The sequence below is a fragment of the Phoenix dactylifera genome, chromosome 7, assembly GCF_051530095.1.
Source record: "Phoenix dactylifera cultivar Ajwa chromosome 7, Ajwa_hap1_PhDact_Kaust_v1.1, whole genome shotgun sequence".
Taxonomy (NCBI): Eukaryota; Viridiplantae; Streptophyta; class Magnoliopsida; order Arecales; family Arecaceae; genus Phoenix; species Phoenix dactylifera.
In genome coordinates, this window is record NC_143196.1 from 7,829,749 (window position 1) to 7,852,674 (window position 22,926).

Here is a 22,926-nt window from a genome sequence, read left to right on the forward strand (position 1 = left end):
AATTCTTTAGCGAGCCTTTTGTTCTGTTTGCCACTTGGGCAATTCTGTGGCATGGTTGATAGTGTCAAAAAAAATTTGCAGAAACTTGAGGAGCAGTCAGTATAGAAAAAGTGATTTCTTTCCATGCTTGAGCCTGAAGGCCATGTTTGTTTTCATGTTGCTGTTATTGTTGCCATTTGGGCTCTTCTTTGGACCAGTATATTTTCAGTGGTCACATGCCAAGAAATGGTTACAGGAGCTAAAGGTTGAATGAAGACTTGCAGTGTTTTATTGGGTTGTTACATGAGGCATATCTATTAGCAAAAAGCTCCAAATGAACCTGCACTGATCCAGCCTATTGACAGATACTTCCAATGATAAAATCAAGACCAGATTCTGGAGTACATGATGAAACCTTAGGAGGTCATGTTTCTTTTCATGTTGGTGTCATTGTTGCCATTTGGGTCTGTGCTTTGGATGAGTATATTTTCAGAGGTCAACAATGAAAGTATCCATTAGCAATGACAGAGTTCAGGTTCCCCGAAAATCCCAAGCAATATTAACAGTAGCTAAAGGTTGAATGAAGAAGCTATCGTATCTTATTGGGATTGTTACTTATGGGCACATCTATGAGAAAAGACAGCAATGATCCAATCTATTGACAGAGATACTTCCAATTATAAAATTAAGACTAGATTCTGGAGTACAAAATAAAACCTTAGGTCTAATCCAGGGTTGTCTCTTGAACGTAGCAGAGAAAGAAAGTTATTTATTTTAGCACAAACCAGAGATACTCATCACGGTATCCAGAGGGAAATAGAATTGCACGGAGTTTGTTTAGAAATAACTCCAGCTATAATAATTTAAATTTAAAAAAATGTGTAACACTTGGACCAAATTGCTTTGAGTTGCAGACTTGGAGCAACTTAACCTCGAGTCATGTTGATAGTTGCTGCAGGTTGCTTTTTGAAGCTAGAATTACATGTGAATTTACACCTGAAACAAACAAGTGAATGCAAGCAAACAGATCTCCTGAATGAATCCTAAAATTGGTGAAAAACGAACCTAACATTTGTACTGGAGTCCAAACATGGTAGCCTCCATGCATTCGATATCGATATCCTTCGATGTTTATAGCCTGAAATCCATTTCATCATTATCTATTTCAAGCCAATCCTGGCCACAGATTTATTAGTGGCTCCCACAAGATCCTGAAGACAATCCATGCAGGATCTTCTTCAGATAGATTCGCAGCTTCACCTCATGCAAACATTCTTTGGATGAGCTGTACTTGGCCAATGGTTTGAGGCTTGGATATGGTGGATAGCCACCAAACTACCACAGAAACTCAAGATATTTTTAAGCTTGAAATATTCCATTGATCCTCAAAGCTTTCTTTTGTTGTTGTATGAACACAATTTGATTAAATTTGTGGATGCTGAAAGGGCTAAAGGGACAGCTCTGGATGACTTGCCTTTTGGGAGAAAGGTGGGGCCTCCGCACAAATAGGAGGAGATGAGGTCAGGTAAGTCCCATGACTCTGTCTAAATTGTCTATGCGGAGCCTAGTGGATGCCTTAAGAGCACTGCCCTGAAGATTCACCACCACCTTAAGAAACATCCACAAAAAAAGTTTAGGGGAATAGGATGACTTGATTGGTTGGCTTGCCCTTGCCATGACTCATGAATCAAGAGACTATATTTGATTGGCTACTTTCATGAACATGACATTAAATTTAATAATTTAATAATCATTATATGGCAACCTCAAAAGGTAGTAATGGCAATCATATGCAAGCAAAATGGCTAAACACACCGCCTACTGCAATTTGCAAACAAGTTTAGCAGCCGTTAAACAAAAGAGAACTGGCCATCCCAAACGATCCTTGAAATTATTGTACGAGTTTGTTTTTTTTTTTTTAGTTTTTTTATTTTTTTATGTGAATGGAAATAAATGATTTTCACTCGAGCCATTTGGTTGGAAGGAACCTCATTTCTATTCCCATTCTATGGGGGAATAAAAATGTCTCAATCCCCCAAAACCTAATCTTGGCTCTCCTCCTAGTATTTAAATCCGATTATGTTAGATTTGCCTAAAAAAATTATTTTTCAAAAATATCCCTCTATTTAATTGATTTTTTTAAAATTTACTAAAAAAATTTTGATTCCGATTCCAGTCATGAATTATATACGTCAGAAAATATAACCATTCCGATTCTCATTTCAAGCGACTCCGATCACAAATCAAATGCACTTCCTCCTCCAGCCTCTTAATGAAAATATCCAATAGGTTCTATGTATTGCTTTACTCCCAAATACACTAAGCACAAATGATGTGATTCGCTCGGTTGATAGATGTACTCATTCCACCCAATCTACCACCGGCAAGAATTGTGATTGTGATGCATTGCGATCTAAATTATTTCCATCTGAACAAGTTTCTGAAAACAACTATGAGGCATGTTGAACAAACTAGCCAATACCCTTTTGTAAAAAAGAAGGAAGAAAACCGCTTGTACTATAACTACATTGGTCCCTCTGTTGAGAGATGCAACCCAAAACCTACAGTGTAGGAGAATGAATTTCTCTAGGAATATCCTGTTGCTCGCTAAAACTGAACAATGCTTGAGATTCTAAACATGGACCATCCTGCAGGCTCTTACAAACAATCCACAACTTTATTATCACAATCACCTCTGGGGCTGTTTTCGTTAGGGTTACAAAAAATTATAAGAATGCCCTGGAGGTTGTGGCATTTTTAAGGTGGTGATTAAGTAACTGCAGAAAAGATGCGGTTGCGACATAGATATAGGTCTGGGAGAGAATTTGGAGTTTGAAAGCTTCATGCACTGTTTTAAAATGATAAAAGATAGAGATAGGAGATCAGTTTAAAATACAAGGCATGGCAAAAGTTAACACTTCGCCTCACATTTTTATTCAAATATTTTTTGGGGGGCTAACTATAGATAATAATGTTGGTTTACCAAAAAAGCATATGCACTTTATCACTTAATATAGTGTAATCCATAGATGGTTACTGCAAAATGGATGTGTTTGTGTCTTCCTTTACACTTCCCTCGCCTCCTTCCCCATTTCAGATTGCAAGTCTTTATTAGGAAAATAAAGAGGAACAAAAGAGGGGTTAAAAAAAGGCAAAAGATCAGACTTTATGATTTAGTCAACTTTCTTATATATGCAAAAGGTGCATTTAGTTAGCGGTCGGAATCAAAATTGGAATGGTTTAGAATAGAAATTAGAATGGCCATATTCTCCAACACATTTGGTTTATAATTGAAATTGAAATTGAAATATTTTGAAGTAAATTTTAAAAAATCAATTAAACAAAATGTTAATTTTGAAAAATTATTTATTTAAGTAAATCTGGCAGAATGAAATTTGAATACTAAAAAAGGAGTGGGATTGTATTTTAGAAGATTGAAGCATTTCTATTCCCCCTCAGAATGAAAATGAGATTCTCTTTCTATTTCCATTCTAGAGCCTAACTCCTTCCAACCGAACACGCCCTAAGCATGGATTGTCCTCAAATAAGGATTCATGCAATGTTTCATCCATATAAAAAATGGACAATCCAACATTTGAGCATAATGAAATTCTATGTTTATTCAAGGGCTACAACCCATATCCACAATGAACATTGTGTGAAATCAATTTAGACTCATCATTCTGGCCAGACATAAGCAGTGGACACCAAAATGATACAAGCAGCTTGTGATATTGAACTTTCAGACAACTGCCCACTTACTGCGACCCAAATATAAGGCATCAAGCACCAATCAGTAAGGCTAGTTATATATTGCAGCCCTAGCTTCTCCTCGGCCAACGCATCAATATTATCCAATTTTGAGGTCAAGGAGATATGTTGGAAAGGAGAAGGGAAAGGGGGAAAAGCCTCACATCATACTACAAGCAGCAGTCATAATACCATTAGCACTACATTCCTGCAATTATTATAGATGGTGAGGTATAAAGTGAGCACGTAAAAATGGACCCACAGAGCAATAATGAAAAAGAAAAGATCATATTCTCAATAATGGGGCCTTTGTTTTGCTAAAAGACATGATTAAACTAGTATTGGATCCAAACCCACTACCACTAGAAACATCACTGATACTGCATAACCTATTTCAATATCATCGCCCTTGTCTTTTCCTACGACAATTAGCCAAATCTTTATTTGCAAATTAATTTAAGATATCCACTCCAATTAGCAGTTCCTTCTGTATCACACCACCTTCTGTTTCAAATGTCATTCACAACAGCCTCTCAATAATGAACCAAACATCTTGAATTCATGCTTTCACTTCTACAAATCGATGAAGTTATGCTCCAGTATCTACAATAAAAAGTGTAACATTTCCCCCTTTATCTGTTCTTGTATTACTTTTGTAGCCTTCTCCCATGAAGTAACAATGGAGAAGCAACTGATCTTGTGGTTACTGGTATAAAGCTCACTAACATCTCACAGATCCATATAGTTTGGAGTTTGAAAACTGTAGTTTCGAACTGAAGAATGAAATGAAGCACTCTATATATTCTTTGGTTTTCTCACTTGATCCCTATATGACTGCAGAGATGCTGTTTTCTATTGGTGGAGATGCAAAAGGACTCTCTGGGAGCTCAATTTGGCCACTGCATACCAGAGAAAAAACTTAATTAGAGGTATATCATTCTTGTGTGCATGAAAACAAGTCACACTGAAACCTTACAAATTGAAATAATTCAATGTGTTCAATATTTCAGTAAATTTAGCAGATGCTCAGCCGTTACAGGTAACCTCGGAAGTTGCAAGTGCAGAAAGACTGATAGTGAGTTTTCAAGATCGCCTCAACAAAGATGCACACAATTCGGTGTTTTAAGAATTTTGCCCCTGATTCTCAGAATATGAACACTGATATAATATAATGCAATTTCAATTTACAACAAGAGACAAAAATAGAGTATCAAGTGAATCAACAGATACCATTAGTGATCAATAAAGAGAGATTCAGAGTAAGCATTAACCAGAAAGTGCTGGTCATTCTACCCATTTAGTTATGCAACTAATGAACAAAATGTTTTCGATGAACATGACCTTTTCATATTGTGTTAGATTTACAGTGATCTTTTGCATATTATTTACCTCTCCTGGTCACTGTAACTGTTGCTGGACTGCCTGGCTTTGTCATCACTTGTCGATCCATTGTTAAGAGAATCAAGAGTATAGCTAAAATGATCTATCAGCGGGAACTCATTTCCATCTGAACAATCATCACAAAGAAGTTAAATGAATAGACTAGGACAAAAATCGGAACAGGGAAAATAACATCTCTCAAGATTAAATTGTCACACCTTCTGTAACTTTAAATTCTTCCATGTCATAACTGGGATAAGGTTGCTGAGATAGCGGCTTTGATGCCAAGTTCAACTCAGAGAGACGCCTTCTCTCGAGTTCAGATATCTTTTCCTGCTCAATTAACTTGCTTTTGAACATCCTTGAACTATCGGATTCTCTAGAAACTGAAGGGAAAATGCATCATAAAAAAAAGTTAGGATAGAAAAGTATAAAAAGATCAAATATCAATCTTCGACAGGAGACAGTATTATGAAGCAAGACTTGAAGTGGCAACTGCCTACTTGCATGAAGCTCAGGTTCCACGTCACTATATTGAGAAGGATAGTACATTGCAGGCTTTAGTTTCTCCATACAGGTTCTGCAGGGTAAGAAAACTTACAGATCATGATTCTAGAAAAACTACAATCAGAAGAAATAAATTGAGCGTCAACTTTGTAAAACAGGTATGGTAAGATCGGCCAAACATTAGTCAAGCAGTCAAACTGCATGCTATTTTGTGAAGTCCTAAGTTAGGGTAAATTAGAAAAGCCAACTCTAATGCCTCTACAAGATGAATGCAACTTTAACACAATGTCTATTATAACCATACTGAAGCAGCACCATTAATTACCACATGAGAAACAGAAGAAGTTCTGGTTCATAGCATAACATATATACTGTCTGCATATATTTTCACTTAATTGTGGACCGCTTTCCAGTTTCTGGCCAAATTGACTGCAGCTTAGAATGTTTTTGATCAGCAATATTGATATTAAATAGAATAAAACAACAGAAGGGAAAGATACTTTAAATCTCATCCACCTAAAGTCTCTATGTTCGATCATAAAACTATATCTTCTCCACCAAAACCTGTACCATATATTCTTTCCTTTTGCTGACCTTTTTAGATGATTAACATTGTAAAATTTTCTATTTATTAATTTGTAAATCCACCCTAGTGAACATGAGTTGTAACGACTGCAGTATATATTCTTCAATTTGAATTATAATCTTGGAATCCAAGTAAAATTGAATAAGAAGGAGTAAATGTTTTCTAACAATATGGCCATAATCCTCTGGACAATTCTGAAAATGGTAGAAAATATTTTAGTTAAATTATGAATTTAGTCACGACCAGGGGCGGCCCAATACATTTGGGGGCCTAAGGCGAATCCAATGAATGAGGCCTTTTTTTTTTTAATAATAATTTTTTTTAATAAATATAAAATATTAAAAAAATGATATGAAAATGGATAGCTATCAAGTACACTATTTCAACAAAGGTACATGAATCTAACAAAGATAGGCCAGAAATCTTTTTAATTTAATATTATTTTTGAATGGAAATGCAGAAAAGTAATTATCCTAAAAGAAGGGCCATAAAACTGATTAAATAACTGAGATAATGCTTGGCAATTTTGTTTATCATGTCAAGCAAGAGCGGAATAGGAAAAGGTCATCCCATGGCACTTCATGGTCAAGGTAAAGAAAAGAATTTCTCCAGGAGCTTCTCTATAAGAGAAAGTAGGGGCATTATGGGAAATTGACTCCATCTAATTAATAAAAGTCCCATCCCTCCATCTCCCCTTCAAGTGAGTACCCAAGCAGCAACCGCAACATCACAGCACAGCAGCCATTCAACCCCCTCCCTCCTTCTCTCTCTACCACCCAAGTGGGGAGAAGAAACCGAGAGGAGAAAATTAAAAGAATCTCCACCCTCCAAGAAGTCCATTTCCAATCCCCCTTTCTTCCTGATGGCCCAGCTGGATCAGGAGTAATGTGAGGGAAGGAAAACCAAGACCAAAACCAAACAAGAGAAGGGATGAAAGAGGCGTGTATCAAGCCAACCAAATCCCTCCTCTCTCTCTCTCTCTCTCCATCCAAAACAAAACTACTGTCCCCAACTTCCTAAATTTCCCCTCTGCAGGCCAAGAAACTCTCCACCTCCCTTCCATCAAGGGGGAAGACTCGTAGCCAGCTCATCCCGTTTTATATGGGGCCTTTGCTTCCTTTTGGTCACGGTCCCTCCCTCCCTCCCTCTCTCTCTCTCTCTCTCTCTCTCTTCACCTTCCGGGGGCCTTCCGTTGGCCCGGGGCCTTAGGCGACCGCCTCAGTCGCCTAAGGCTCGGGCCGGCCCTGGTCACGACAGTAAGTATGAAGCATAATATACTTTATTCTTCCAGAAATTGAGATGTCTTTCATGTTCTGGGGCATGCATGAATGCATAAATGTTAATCATTATACACAGGAATTCTTTTTTGCTGTTCCTAAGTTTTAGATACTTCTCTCTCAGTGCTTCTCATTGGAAGAATTTTCTAATTTCAATCTTTTGAAAAATTATGATTACTATTGCACATTCAAGCTGACAAAGAATTTTCACGGACAGCAGAAATATTACACTTCAGTGAAAAAATGGAAGCAATTATGCAGAGAAGATGTTTCTAGAACTTCAAGAGAACACTTTCCCAGTTTCTCAACTAAAAATCTTTGGTATTTATATATTGCAAGATCTACAATATAAGTTTGAATTTATAAAGTGTAAACAATAATCAGCTTCTATATATAAGAAAAAGCTTCTGCATATAAGATCCTAACAGAAATATTGGAAAACAAATGCCCCCGGTCTGTTGAGATGTATTTCAGCACAAAATCTGATAGTTGAAATTGGCAGTTTAATCATATATATCTTCAGATTCATAACATCAGCAATGGTACTCAAATTATTCAGAAGCAGATTATAATAAAGAAGAACAACAAATTCTAATTCAGAATGACAGTGGTGGAGAGACCAAAATCATATGTATAACAAAAATCCTGCTAGAGTCTACTTGCCAACTACAATGTTATAAGAAAATTAACATGCATGCTGAAGAGAAGAAACTTACCTGTCAATGATCCTTGATTTTTCCCTATATGGCTTAACTAGAACACGAGAATTACAAATGAAATGGGGATTCCGCTTCATCAAAATATCCTGAACAGTCTGTGCATAATGGAAGCTCACAAACCCAAACATTCTTCTGTCTTGGCTCGGAATCCTCACATCACGAACTGGGCCATATTGTCTGATAAATAACAATGGGTGGAAGGCATCGATATCAACAAAAATGAATCAACAGATCTTTTTATATATAATCTTGCAGATGTTTATTAACCTGAAATAGTGGACAACATCTTGCTCAGTAAATGTGCTATCTGCTGGAAATGTAAGATATATTTGATGAGAACTCGCAACTGCTGAACCCAGATCACTTCTCTCATTCCTGCATTCCATATATCTGTGGGCATCTTCTGCTAGTATCACTGAATGCTGCCCATGTGGTCTGCTATTCAAACACACAGAAATGAAAAGGATAAATAGACAACCAAGTAGATAAAACCCACCATGACAAATTTATAACTCCTCTCCACCTGTGCATTTTGTAAATTGAAGTGCAAAGCAATCTAAGGAAGTACACAATTAATGCCATCATGCTACTAATTTTGGAAACGATAAGTTTAAATTTGCACCACATCTTTAACAACCAGCACTCAAGTTAGAGAACTAAACTAGCATAATGCAGCCCTGAGTAGGAAGAGTTTGATAAGTGTGTTAAAGGGGAAACTTGGAGGAAATTCCACGGGAGTACATAAATAACTACCTGTCTATGAGTCGGATGCTGTATTTCAAGCGGGCAAGCAACTTTGTCAAGCTGAAACCAGCCTTCCCGTGCCGCTGGCTCTCAGTGAGGTACCCCTCAGCCTGAAGATTCCTTCCATACTTCTCATAATACAGCATAGGCAGTGAGGCAATAGAAACAGGACTCCCTCTCCTTGATCTCAACAGCTCTATGATCTCCATTTCTAGATTCTCAAGTGACCCTGGTGTGAATGCATGATCCTCATTTGGCAATTCAATCATACCGGGGCTAAATGCCTGCAAATAGCCATCCGGGAAGGACAGTCCATGAGAGTACCTGCAGTTCACTCCGTGCTTACAGAACCCCTTGACGTAGTAATGGCAGGTCTTCATAGGTAACTCCGAAAGGCTCTGTGATCTCCTGCTAGTCCTACTAGTCATCTCCCCAGCCAATGCAGCATCCGGGTAGTAGTAACTGCCCATGGGATTCAAATTATCCAATTGCTCATCTATGCCCAAGAACTGAGGTTGGTTACGAAGAGAGTAATCATCCCCAACTGAATCCGTATATAGTCGTGGGCCAAAATCTAAACTCTGCAGTGGAGTGTGCTGATCGGGAGCAAGCTGAGGATCCCAATAAGGAGCAGGAACATGAAAGCTGGCAGGGGAGGAGAAGGGGCGTGACCCAGAAGGACGGTGTGAACCGAACTGATGAGAATTGTCGGGTATGGAAAGCATTTGTGCTGAAGTGAAGTTGTTCGGGGACAGCATACTTAGCATGGCCTTGGCATCGTTTATCTTGGATACCAATATGTTCTCATGGCCAATTGCTAGCTGTAACATTTCTTGCTCTCCAGGTTCCTTCAGAAGGATGCACCCCATGATCTTAACAGCATTATCTGGCTCGAGCTTTTGAACTCTACGGGAGATTATCTTTGTCAATTCGGAGAAATCCATATCGGCGTACTTAGTCTCTATGTGGCAAAAAGAAAGGAATTTCAGTAAAAAACCCAGTTCAAACAACTTAAGTAAATCCATGATGCCATATAAGTAGACACTAGAGCAGGAAAGAAGACTACATGAGAAGAAATTCTAAAATACTAATTGTTGACTACTCCAGAAAAAAAATGAAGGAATTGAGCTCTTGCATTACCTTTTCTAGTAATTTCTCTTGGTAAGAACGTTTTATGAATTGAAAAATCCTGAAGTAAAAAAGTGCTAAATCTTGGCTATATTCAGTGGCCCTAGTAATTCCCCAGAGCCTCTTCTAGCCACAAATTATGAGTAAAAAAGGAAGAATAAAGCTAACATTCCATAGACAAAGATGCAGAACATTAAAAATAGACAACTCATTTAATTGGAAGCCTGTCTCAACAGAAAAATTAATGCCATTTGAGAAGAGATTTTCCTTAGGATCCATTTTGAACCAGGAAACAACCACCTCTCACACGGAAGAAGAAGAGGAGGAGGAGGGGAGAAGGGGTGTGGAAGAGAGAGCGATTTTACAATCGTTTTAATCGAAGGAAAAAAATCCAAAATCAAATAACTGCAGAGAAAGTTGAAACAAAAACCATAAATACCATTTTCATTATCCTTGAAAAAGCACCATATTGAAAAGAAGAATCAACAAAGCAAACAAAAAGCTGAAAGTTTTGCAACCCATCTACATAAGCCCGCATCAAGAAAGAAAGAAAAAATGATTCCAAACACTTCTTTAAGTAAAGTTCATCTAATCTATAAAACAAACATCATAATATGCAGCTTTTAACACAACCAATCCCGCCCCATCTTTAAATCCAACCCCATGATTACACTCCTCCAACGCCCATCTTTCTTCATCAACCAAAAAGGTTTCCTCATGGCACAAAGATAACAACTATAATCCATCACCAAAAAATGATTTTTGAAGGAGTAGAGCAAAAAACAATCACTATGTTCTACAATCTACACAATAACAAATGCAAAAAACACATTTTTATATGACCGGTTTAAGAAATGTACCTTCTCCGACCGCGGCACAGCATCCTACCATAATGGATAGAAGAAGAGACTTATTAAATCTCTGACACCCGAATCGTTCTTCTTAATATTTTCCTTCTTCTGTTTGTTAATGGAGTACAGGGTGGATTTTTTGTCCTCTCAGAAAATCTTGGGTCTAAATATAAATCCGTCCTATATTTGGCAACCGACAGGGGTGTTTGATTTTTATGCCAAATGAGTAATATGCCACCAAGCTGTTCCCAAACGACACAAGTCATTTAGTTTTATTGTCTTGGATTTGAGACATTCATAGGGGTAGTTTCGCCATAAGAAATTTTTCCTTGACCGGTTCCACCGGCTGGCTGAAACGGAGGAATTGGCGGTAACGGGCTACGGGGAAATTCGGGGCGTTACGGCTTCCCGTTAGACGAGGGCTTTTCCGTTACGATTGCCTCTTCGATATTTGACTACGTTGTTAATGAAAAATGTTTTAATTATTTACGTGGAGAAAAAGAAAATAATTGATGGATATTAGTTTGATAATTGGATGGGCTCTTTCGATTGATACACGAGAGAGGAAAACTCATCGGGTCTGCACATGACACGTGTCTCTCTTCCGTCATTACATACATATATATATATATATATATATATATATGATAATTATAAAACGAAGGAAGTACTTTTTCATCTTAAAAAATGCAGAAATTATTCTGCTAGCATTTCGAAACTCTCAAATATATTAGACCATATCTTTTTTTTCTAGTTCGAGTCCTAATCCCAAAATGATTTGACTCTTCAAATAACATGTTACACATGGAAACTACGTTATAAAATATTGTTATTCGAACATGAGATTTGACATGGCTTCTTGCTATTGAGAAGCATATATGTAAGCAATATCATTGTATTACTCACCACAGGTGATGGATGTAGTTGTGCTTTTATGTTAGCAAACAATCTTTCAACTAAAAGGACTTTAGTTTGACATAGAATCCAAACTTAAACCCTAAATTTAATATGTTATGCATATAGATTTAAGTTATGATATAAGAGATTATTAATAAAAATGCAAGATTTGGCATGGTTTATTGCCAATTAGAAGAAAGCCTAATGTCGTAGCATTTACTCGTGTTACAAGTTACGAATTAACTATTAAACCATCACAGAATCTTTTAATTCTCACACATTTTGTTTTCAGTTGATTGCCTATATTTTTGCTCGTTCTTCGGTTGGTGGAAAGATTTATAACAATGGACAATTTTTTGACATTTTATTTTAATTTGTTTCCAATTTAGATGTATGTAAACCCACATGCTTCAATTAAGCTCAACATGATGGATCTATTGGATCCATCGTCTAGTTGGCTAGACTTGGACTTACACAACCTCACCTAAAAAGCTAAGGAATAATTGAGGGTCGAAAATCTAGGCTTGAAACCTTAACGCTAGATTGTATTGGATGAGAATTTGATTTGATCCATTTGACTTTAGCATGTGCATAAAATGAGCCATGGAGAACATGCCCTTCCAAGCCCTTCATCAAATTTGAATCTCTTGACCAACAAAACTAAAATTTAATCTTTTATAGATGACCATCTTTTTCAAGAGTGGTTTCCAAAGTAATTGAAGAAATGCAATGAGTTTTGTGATTATAGCCAAAAATTTATCAGGCTAGAATATATTATATTTTAGTGGTTTGAACATTTTAAGCCTGGTCATTGTGACTAGTGACTACAAGCCTAAGTTTTCTTATATTTTGTTGTTAATTATACTATTTATTCATAATCAAGTGCTATCCAGGTAATGCCATTATATGTTAGACCCTATATTAAGTAGTCAATATTTGATGCATAAATGAGATGGGAAAGTGTATCTCATATTGGAACAAACATAAGGAAGTTGTAGCATCAAGCTTTGAAAAAGAGTGCGACTTCGATTAATAATCATTTTTTTGGCTCCCAATTGTATATATCCATGCCATCTACCAACATTTGCCTATGTAGTAGTATTCGCATGTAATTGAAGAACTGTTAGTTGTAATAAGTTGAGATATTCTTGGCTTTTGAGAACACGCATATATGGTATCATATTTATGTAAGTGATTATGATGTCACTCGCGTGAGACTTAATAAATATTATATCCCAAGCTTAACATAGAAAGGGGGACGACGGTTTGCAGTTTTTATTTCTTTTACAGCATTCAAAACTGCATGGACGGGTTAGAGTGCTTAATATGAGAAGAAGAAAGAAAAACAATAGTGGTTCGTGAATCCACTATTTTGTTCTAATTTTAAAGGATCGAAAGATCTTATTATTGTCATGGTATCTTATTTTGACCTTAGTGGTAGAACGGTAAGGAGTTGTAAAGAGCGAGAGGTACTTGCATGCAAACTTGCTGATTTAATTTGTGGTATCTAATTAAAGGTGGTGCATGGTACTTTATATCTTATATTGATGACTTCCTTACGAGAACTAATTGGTCTTCTTCACGATGGATAAATTAGAAATTTTCACAAAGTCCAGACATTGGAAGAAAAAAGGTGGAGAAGTGGACTAGCGAGTAAGTAAAGATGATATTAAGGACTGACAATGCTGGTGAGTTCACTTCAAAAGAGCTTAAAAATTCTGCTAGAAATTAGGTATTGTTCGTCCGTTTACACTTTCCAGGGTATTGTAGAATGACACGCTACACAGAGTAGACCGACTGCACCAGCCCAAGATTCAGAACAAATACAACAAAAAAAAAAAACCACAAAAAAATACTAGAAGAAAAATAATTAGGAGAGTCCTCTCTCTTTTCTCATGCCACTCTAAAAGAGACAATAAAGCTGTGGGATGTTTACTATGTTTGGATGTCCTGCAGATGTGTACAGACGGGAGGGGAGTGCACCAAGTAGATGCAAGGTCCAAGGCTTGCATTCTACTGAGATTTGAGAAGGAATTCAAACGGTGTAAGCTGTAGGACCCTAACCCTAGGAAGAAAATCATCAATGATGTGTTTGATAAGAAGTCTTTGTTTAAGAAATCCTATGAAGATACTTGGCAGCAATACAAGGAGAATGAGCCATTTGAGAAGATAGATGAACAACTGGAGGACCAATCATCAATAAGTTCATTATGTTCCACAGGAGTAGATAAAGGATGGTACTTTAGGTAACGGCATTTCAAAGGAGCGCTAGTCTATTGCAAAAAGAAGGGAGAAGAGACAAACATGCAGACCATTGGAATATAGTAGGAGGATTATGTTGGAAATATATTACCTAAAACTATAATATCTTTATTTTATAAACTTATTATAAAAAAATAATTTATTAGAATAAAATTAAAAGATTAAAAATAGTTTGCTTGGATTGAGACGTGTGATATATACTGCCCACGTGATTTGCCTTCGACGTGCAAGTCTAAAGCGATCTTGTCCCTAAGGTATAACAATCAGACTTAGCTCGATTCTCCTCTAATGAGCACGATTGCTGGAGAGGCTTGACCTGACCGATTCTTTCAGATGTCCCCATGAAAAAAAAAATTTCAAAGAAGCTTGGAAGAAGAAGAAAAAAAAAAAGAAAAGAAGAATTCTCTGTCTCGTCTCGCGAAGCAGAAAAGTAGTAATGTGGATTGAGTAATCCAATACACTAGACTTAGAGCTTATTTATAAATTCTGTCCAGTGAGAAAGAGTCGCAACTCTTCTAAAAAAAGGTCTAAAAAAATAAATATTTTAAAATATTTAAACCATCTAAAATTTAAAAGATAAGGCGATTTATTTATTTTTTAAAATTTATTTTTTTAAATAAATTTAAATATTTTGTTTGTTGTGGCAGATTGTTCCTTATTCTAAAAGGCTGCAGCCGAAGACAGATGGTGGCAATTGGAAGGCAGATGGAGGAGATGGATTGTTTTCATAAAAATCACACATTGGATATGGTTCAACTACCTAAGGAGAAAAGAACCATTGGTTACGAACCAGAAAAATACAAGGCCCGATTAGTGATGAAGGGATATGCACATAAAAAGGGAGTGAATTGTAATGAAATATTCTCACGGTGGTAAAGCATGTGACTATCAGGATTCTTCTTGCTATTGCTGCGATGTTGGAAATGGAGCTTGATCAACTTGATGTGAGGACTACGTACCCTCATGGTGATTTGATTTGGAGGAGATATATACGCGACAGTTTGAGTGGTTTTTTAGCTAGGAAAAGAGCATTGATCCACAGCTTAAAAGTACTATATGGTTTAAAATAAGCACCTAGACAATGGTATTAGAGGTTCAAGAGTTTTATGGCTAGACATGGTTATTATAGGAGTATATGTGACAGTTGTGTAAACTATGAGATGTTGGATAAAGCTTTATGTAGGTGACATGCTAATGGCTGCGAAGAGCATGGATGAAGTGCAACATTGAAGGCATTGCTGAGTAGGGAGTTTGATATGAAAGAATTAGAAGCTGCTAGGAAAATCCGCCTAAAAAAGAAAAATTGTTGAAGGGAGGTCGCGTCGGAGACATCTTTATCTGAGGTTGATCAAGACTTGCGTTCATGCGAGACCATGGTCAGGGTCAATTGTGGTTAATACCAGAAGGCTTATATTGAAAAAAAAAAAAAAAAAGAAGCAATGGAGCAACTTGCATGTGGGAGGCGAAGGCTGTCATAACACCATGGACTCAACATTTTAAATTGTCCTTAGAATTATGTCCAAAGAACAAGAAGGATAAATTGTCTGACGTATGCTATAGTTTGTACAAATCCAAATATTTCAATTATAGTCGATGTTGTTAGTAGGTATTGATTAATCTAGGAAAGAGATGGTGAAGTGGATGCTACATTGCTTGGGAGGCATAACTAACACTGGTATCTTGTATGAGAGAAGCATGGGAACATAAGAGAAGATCACCTACAGACTCATTATTTTACCACATAATCCCTAGCAAGGATCTTGAAGCAACAACTAAAGAGGTGACTCCTAATGGAGTCCCTCCCATTTGTGTTATTTCAAAAAAAAAAAAAAAGAAAAAGAAAAAAAAAAGTTGAGTTTGTCCCATAGCTCCCATATCCCTCTTCTTTCTCCTTCTCTTAAATCTCTCTTGATCTCTTCCCTTTCCCATCCTAGGTGATCTATTTTCAGGTGATTTATCCAGACTATTTAATACATACTTCTAGGCAAATCAATATACACTTTCTATAATATAACATTCATCAATACATTATTCCTATCCAATTGTTATACACTTGATAAATTAATCATCCAACAACCTAATATAAACCACTAGTGGTTTTGATATATAGCTTTTAGAATACGCTGTTTACCGGTATACAGTCTATGATCAGTTGATACATATCTAGCAAATTAATTATTCAGCGATCTAATGCACACCTTCTTCGATATCAATACATAGATTACAGAACAAAGTGTTCATGAGTATATACTTTATGGCCAGATGATAAATGCCTAGAGAAAGCAGTTGGGTTGGGAAGAAAATCGATCGAGAGAGTTTGGGACAACGAGAAAGAAGAGGGATACAGGTGCTACGGGATTGACAGGCGGACTGATATATTTTTTTTCTGGAAATAATGGAGATAGGAGGGACTCCATTAGTGGAAGGGGAGAGTCTCCTCTCATCTTGCTTCTTTAGTTTCCAATTCAAGATCCATGATAGGGGTTAAGTGGCAAAGAAATAAGAGATTCCTAAGCAATATTCTTTGTTACGCGCACCAGAGGATTTTTATTCGACGGGAGGGACTCCATTATCAGGAGGAGTCTCCTCCTATCTTGCCTCTTAAGTTGCTACTTGAAGATCTTTGAGAGAAGTCATGTGGTAAAAAGTAAGAGGTCCCCAAGCAATCTTCTCTGGTGCGCGCAGCAGAGATTTTTCTTCCCATTATCATAATACCATTTTCTTATGTTGAGTATGTCTTAAGTTTACAACCCCATGTTTATGGTTCAAAATATTTCATGGGATCATAAGAGCTGCAGGCAAAGTGACCCTAGCAAAGCAATAATCTATTTGAGCTCTATTTGGAAATAAACTTGGAACACCAAGTTTGCTTGAAGCTCCTCTCTAGCTAGATCGTATGTGTTCAAAGAATTGCTTTAGTATAACGTAAAAAAGGAAAAATAAAATAATAACAAAAAAATATATTTTGTACCACGACTATCAATGCTTATTGTTGAAAATTATTAATATTATTTTATAAAAATAAAAATAAAAAATTCTTACTTCCAATATTTCTAAAATAAGAAACTCATATTTTTTACCAAGATCACCAATATTACCTCCATCTTTGTCATTGCTGCCTCTACCACCATTATTAATGATCACTGCTACTACCATTACCACCATTGCCATCATCTATGCCATATCATCGGTGCCCTAGCCACTATTGTCACAATATCTCCATACAACCCTTGCCACCAGTATAGCCATGTTCAATATACTGTCACCATCCTTGCCACTAACTTCCCATGCTATCTCCATCACTCTACGAACATTTCCATCACCATTGTTATTAAGGGTAAATAATTAACTGTTTTAACCCACTTAACTTCATTTTATACATTGTAGGTCAGATTAGGTTACTTGTTTAACAAAATGATCAACTTCATATCTTGATTTTTTTTCGTCTAATGAATAGATTGGATTTGGGTTGGAAAATTTTTGATTTATCATGTATCTGACCAGACCTATTTCTGATCTGACTTGACTCGATTGCATCCCTAATTATCATATATATATTTCTAAAAATAATTAGCAATATCAAATATATTTGTATTTTAAATTTAAAAATAAAATGAAAATTTTATTTTTTATTTTTGAAAATAGAAAAATTGAAAGTGATGCCAAATGATTTCTAAATTTCCTATCCAAAAGTACTTGGCTTGTGAAATTACTCAAAATAGATCATTTTTGTTTTGCATAAGTTCTATTTATCTTTAGTACATGCAAAAAAACCAATGTTGAGGCTGTTTTTCGCTGAGATCAATTCCAATCCATGGTCAGTGATAGCAAGAACTAATAATTTCTTATTAGAGAAAAATAAAATTTTGGTTTATCAATATACCCTGAGAGGCAATTGACCAAGAAAAAAGACATAGTGAAAGGTCCATCATAGTCGTATTAACTCGATCTAATTATACAATAGGTTGAAATGGGTTAAGCGGATGAGGAGCCTCAAATGGAACCCAGCCTACTTAACAAAAAGGTTAGTAGGATGAACCATAATATGGACTAGTTTATGGAAAATTCAAACTGCTTATCTTGGGTTGAGTTTGCATTGTGTTGGCATATTGCACCATGGATTATCACCCCTCATTGCATAATTCTTTGCAAAAATTTAGTAAAATCAAAGTGTTCTCCATAATTAGAGTTAATGAAATTTGGGCTCGTATGCTTGCTAAGGTAGCCTCATATAATTTTTGATCTTTCCTCCTAAAGTCAGGTCTTAATCGGTCATTAATCAAACAAAAAAAAAAAAGAAAGAAAGCAGAAAAAAAAAATACGTTTCACAGTCCCACTTGATTCTGTCAGGCTGCTTCTTTCTTTTTAAAAAAGAAAAGTTCCTGAAAATTAAACTTCATAAACAATAACTGTAAGGTGGAAAACATTATCTTAGTAGATATAATGCCAAAACTTGGAGCCAAGCTTTATATGTGTTGTGGATATACAACCAAAAGCTTAAGCTGTTGGGAGAAAAATCGGTCCAAGCAAACAAATCTATGTGGCACTCTTTTTATTAGTGACAGTCTCTTCCACCCAATCACGTGACAGACTGACAGTTGGCTGGCTCTTACTTGAGAGAGGAGGTTCTGCCCATAGCCTGGGTCCAACTTGACCCATGGGATCCTCCTCGACCCTAGTATCCTCTGGTGAGAGATACAATACCAATAGAGGTTGTGACATATAATGGATCTAACTCTTATAACATTTGTTATGTGCTCACATTTCAAAATCTTAAACTGTTGGGAGGAAGACCGGCCAATCTAATAAACCATGGGGCACCCTTTTTATTAGTGACAAATGGCTGGCCTACATATGCACGTTGGGTGGGTTGAGCTGGGCTAAAGTGGCCTCAAATTCAGCCCAGGTTACTAAAAATCCAGACCAAGATCAGCCTGGTTTGTGCTACAACCAACATGCACAGGTCCAAGCTCAACCAAATAAATTATAGGCGAGCAAAGGTTAAAATTGGGCTAGCCCAAATTAGTAACAAATTAAAACTTAGAAAATATCACTCCCATTTTCCCTTTTAGTCATGTTTATAATTCCAATTCTGTGTCGGTAATTTATATACAATGTTTAATTAGGAGAATAGTTCCTCAAATAACTAGCATCTTTACTTATATGATAGATTATTTTTAGTATTACACTTACTATATTTGCGTAACAAATGTGCCAAATATATATGTACATGCCATATATCGTGATAGAAAGGGAGAATAATGAAACAAGAACGAAAAAAGAAAAAAAGAACAAGACAGGAACAATAGCACACAATATTTATATGGTTTGATCTATTGATCTATGTCCACAGGTAGAGACAATAAAAAAACTTCACTATAAAAAAAAAAAAACTGAAAAGTACAGAGTATAAGATTATCTCACAAACTTTAGCCTCTAATATATCTGATCATTGGGACAATCAAATGCTCTCTTTCCTTGGGGTTACAAGAGATATAAATAACAGAGTAAATTGATTTAGACTACTCAAACAGCTATTCCTACAATAATCAAGTTAGGCCAATATATTATTGGTGTTCTAAGTTGATGTGGACTTGAACTGGTATCCTAAGTTGACCTTCTGGAATTGATGTAGACTCGACCTTTTAGAATTTATAAACTTAAGACATACTCAATAATTTTCCACCTTGACTTGAAGTTTACCAAATCAACTGTCAGAACTTTTCTCATCGTCTCTTCCACACTTGCTCTTAAGGGCATCATCCCCTACAAATACCAATCAAGTCTAAGCATTAGCTTATCAACTAAAAATAACATAGTCAACATATCAGCTAGATTCTCTACATCCTAGTATCAAGAAGGTTCCTCACCTTCAACACTCTCAACTACTGAAAGAATATAAGCAACCATATTTGCATATCATGAAGGTGGTCTAATCTGCCTTCTCTCCCTGCCAATAGTGATACTGTACTCTTGTTGTTGTTGTGACGCATCATCATGTATCTCTATCTTATTGATCTAAATTGGAGAGTTTTGAGACACTTTTCTTAGAGCTTCAACATCAAGCTCCACATGTTTACTGACACCTCGGTTTATTCTTGCACCATCAACAGATTCCTTTTTCTGGTTTATCATAGCATACCCATTAAAAGCAACATTCCTACTAATAATAATTTTGGATGACTTAGAATCATCTGTACACCATAATCTATATCTCTTTACCCCATCTGCATAACTTAAGAATATGCATCTTTTTTCCCTCGATTTAAGTTTGCCCTCATTCACATAAACATATGCAAGACAACCAAATATTCTCAAACTAGAATATTTAGCAAGTGCCCAGACCATATCTCATGCAAAATTTTGCATTCAATTGCAGTTGATGGAGACCAATTTACAAGGTGTCATGTTGTATTAACTGCTTTAGCTCAGAAAGATTTGCCAAGTCTAGCATTTGAGAGCATACAACAAACTCTCTCTATAAGGGATCTATTCATCCTTCAGCAACTCCACTTTGCTGTGGTGTTTCTCATACAGTGTGATGTCTCACTATACCTTTATTCTTGCAAAACTCGTCAAATTCATCCAAACAGAGTATAAGATTACCTTACAAACTCTAGCACCCAATACATCCGATCTCTAGGATACTTAATTGCTCTCTTCCCTTGGGGTTACAAGAGATATAATATAATAAAGTAAATTGATTTAGACTCGATCTGCTATTTCTACAATAATCAAGTTAGGCTAATATATAACTGGTGTCTTAAGTTGATGTGGATTTAAACTGATATCCTAAGTCGACCTTCTAGAACTAATATAGACTCAAGCTTGTAGAACTTGCAACTTAAAACATACTCCACACTAAGTACTGTATAAGGTTGGGTTGAGCTATTGGACTTATAAATTACCAATCCAAGTTCGGCCTGTTTTTTAAATCATGCCAACAATTTGTGACCCGACCTTAGCCACCTCATAAAAATATAGGCCCAACCTTCTTACAAGGCGAGCTAGATCAACTGGGCTATGTGCTAGCTCGACCCAATGTGCAATTCGAGTTTGGCCTTTACAGCAAGAAGCCTCATATTTCCTCGTCTGGGGTAAAAAATATACACCCGTGCCATATTTTGATTTTTTTTAAAAAAAACTTTTTGTGGTGTGCCTTGCATGGCATGGGAAGAGAATAGTCATGCATGACCAAGTGAGGAGAAAAATGCTACGTAAGGAGGAAAGAAGAAACATATTCGTTTTGTTTTTCTTTTTCTATCATTTTACTTTTTTTTATTATGAGTGATAAACAGATATTAGACTCCTTCCAATAATCAATTGTGTGTACAAGATAACCATATCATTGAATGTATCAAGTTACAATTATTGGAAAAAATAAAAAAGAATTTAATATGATATTTTTAGATGGTGTAAAATTCACTTGGAATTAGAGTTTGGTTAAAGATTGTTTGGCTCTCCTGTTTCTCAAAAATAAATTATCTAAAAACTTTTGATTTTTTATGGATCTTTCAAACAACGTAGCGCTGTTTTAATCGACCCAGGGGCTCATAAAACCTGAAATACCGGTTTTGTGAGAAACCTAACGACCCGCAGTTTTCCTGGCTTTGGAAAATTTGATTTCGTATCTTTTTTTTTCCCTTTAATATCTCACCATAGCCACGACCAACACCACCACTCTGCCAAACTATCTCCATTTTTCTTTTTCTTTGCCATCTCAAAGATGGATTTAAACAGAAATAAAACTCTTTTCTTTATTTTATCATTCATCCAAACACCAATCAATAAAAAAAAATATTCACTCTAACACTGCTAAAACCTGGCTTCGCAAAATCTTGGTTTTATAGAAATAGATCTAATAAAACATTGTAGTCATACGACCCCTAAAAGAAGATTTGTTTGGGTCAACATGGTAGATTGAGTTGAACCTGCTTATTCAATTACAACCAAACCCAAACTTATAATTTGGAGTTGGGTTTGTCATGCTGATGCCTATTCAGAATTTGTAGTTTGAGGCTTGGCTCTAGTCCCCTTAACCTGCTATTTTCTTGTATTCGAGCCTCAAAACTAGTCACTGGATGGGCCTAGCAGTAATAATCCTCTAGAGCTCGTTTGGTTCGCGAAAAAAAAAAAGAAAAAAGTATGCTCTACGGAAAAGTAAAGAGATGCCTCTTACTTGGTTGGAGTTTTCAAAAGAGAGAGACGGAAAAGTTGTATTTTGTGAGAATATGATTCTCATGTTTCATGAGAAAGTCTTTCTCATGAGAAATATGAGGAAGTTACTTTTCCGTGATCCGAAAATCGAAACATTTTTATTTTTTTTCTAAAAAAGTTCTTCAGCATCAAATCAAGGATCCTTATTTGATCCAATGCATTAAAGACATAATTTTTATTAAGGGTATAATAGGACTTACACATAACTTTTTCAGAAAAGTGGATGGTCAACCAAATATAAGCACTCTGAAAATCTGTCACTTTCTCATGGTCAAGCAAACATGCCAAAAGTACTTTCTTAAGCATCATCTTCTCAAGAATCTGCTTCCCAGGAATCATATTTTTATGAGAAAAAATACTTTCCGCAAACCAAATGAGCCTCTAAATAAATCTTGGTCGCACGGCCATGCACTAAACGAGGAATCACATACATCATCACATTCAGCTGCCATTGTCTATCACATTGATATTTATAGCGTATAGAAGACTCAGGATCCTCTATGATGCACGTTTTGCACCGTAGAGTATATTATTGCACTTGATCTACCATTAGGAGACGGATAGCTATCCATCTTGTACTGCAGATGGCATACAAGATTGTATTGCTTGATAGCTATCCATCAGAATCC

The 22,926-nt window shown here is 36.2% G+C and overlaps 1 protein-coding gene across 2 annotated transcripts; it reads right to left on the reverse strand.

Moving 5' to 3' along the window:
• Positions 1 to 4,001: 4,001 nt before the first annotated feature.
• Positions 4,002 to 11,165, reverse strand: LOC103714933 (zinc finger CCCH domain-containing protein 18-like). Of its 2 annotated transcripts, none has more exons than XM_008802411.6 (8): positions 10,931 to 11,165; positions 8,952 to 9,903; positions 8,466 to 8,633; positions 8,196 to 8,375; positions 5,613 to 5,689; positions 5,328 to 5,495; positions 5,119 to 5,236; positions 4,002 to 4,628 (listed from the first exon to the last, which is right to left on the reverse strand). In XM_008802411.6, exons 1-8 carry the CDS (start codon positions 10,959 to 10,961, stop codon positions 4,556 to 4,558), a joined length of 1,767 nt encoding a protein of 588 aa, XP_008800633.3. In that variant the 5' UTR covers positions 10,962 to 11,165; the 3' UTR covers positions 4,002 to 4,555. The 2 variants fall into 2 exon arrangements, with proteins under 2 accessions (XP_008800633.3, XP_008800632.3); XM_008802410.6 differs by having other exon boundaries at positions 8,466 to 8,636; positions 10,931 to 11,157.
• Between the last annotated feature and the right edge of the window lie 11,761 nt (positions 11,166 to 22,926).

Coding starts and splice junctions, on each gene's coding strand:
- LOC103714933 (XM_008802410.6), bottom strand. CDS start 10,961: ATGGTAGGATGCTGTGCCGCGGTCGGAGAAG. Junction 5,690..8,195: donor AAATCAAGGATCATTGACAG/GTAAGTTTCTTC, acceptor CTTACCCTGCAG/AACCTGTATGGAGAAACTAA. Junction 5,237..5,327: donor AGAATTTAAAGTTACAGAAG/GTGTGACAATTT, acceptor ATGATTGTTCAG/ATGGAAATGAGTTCCCGCTG.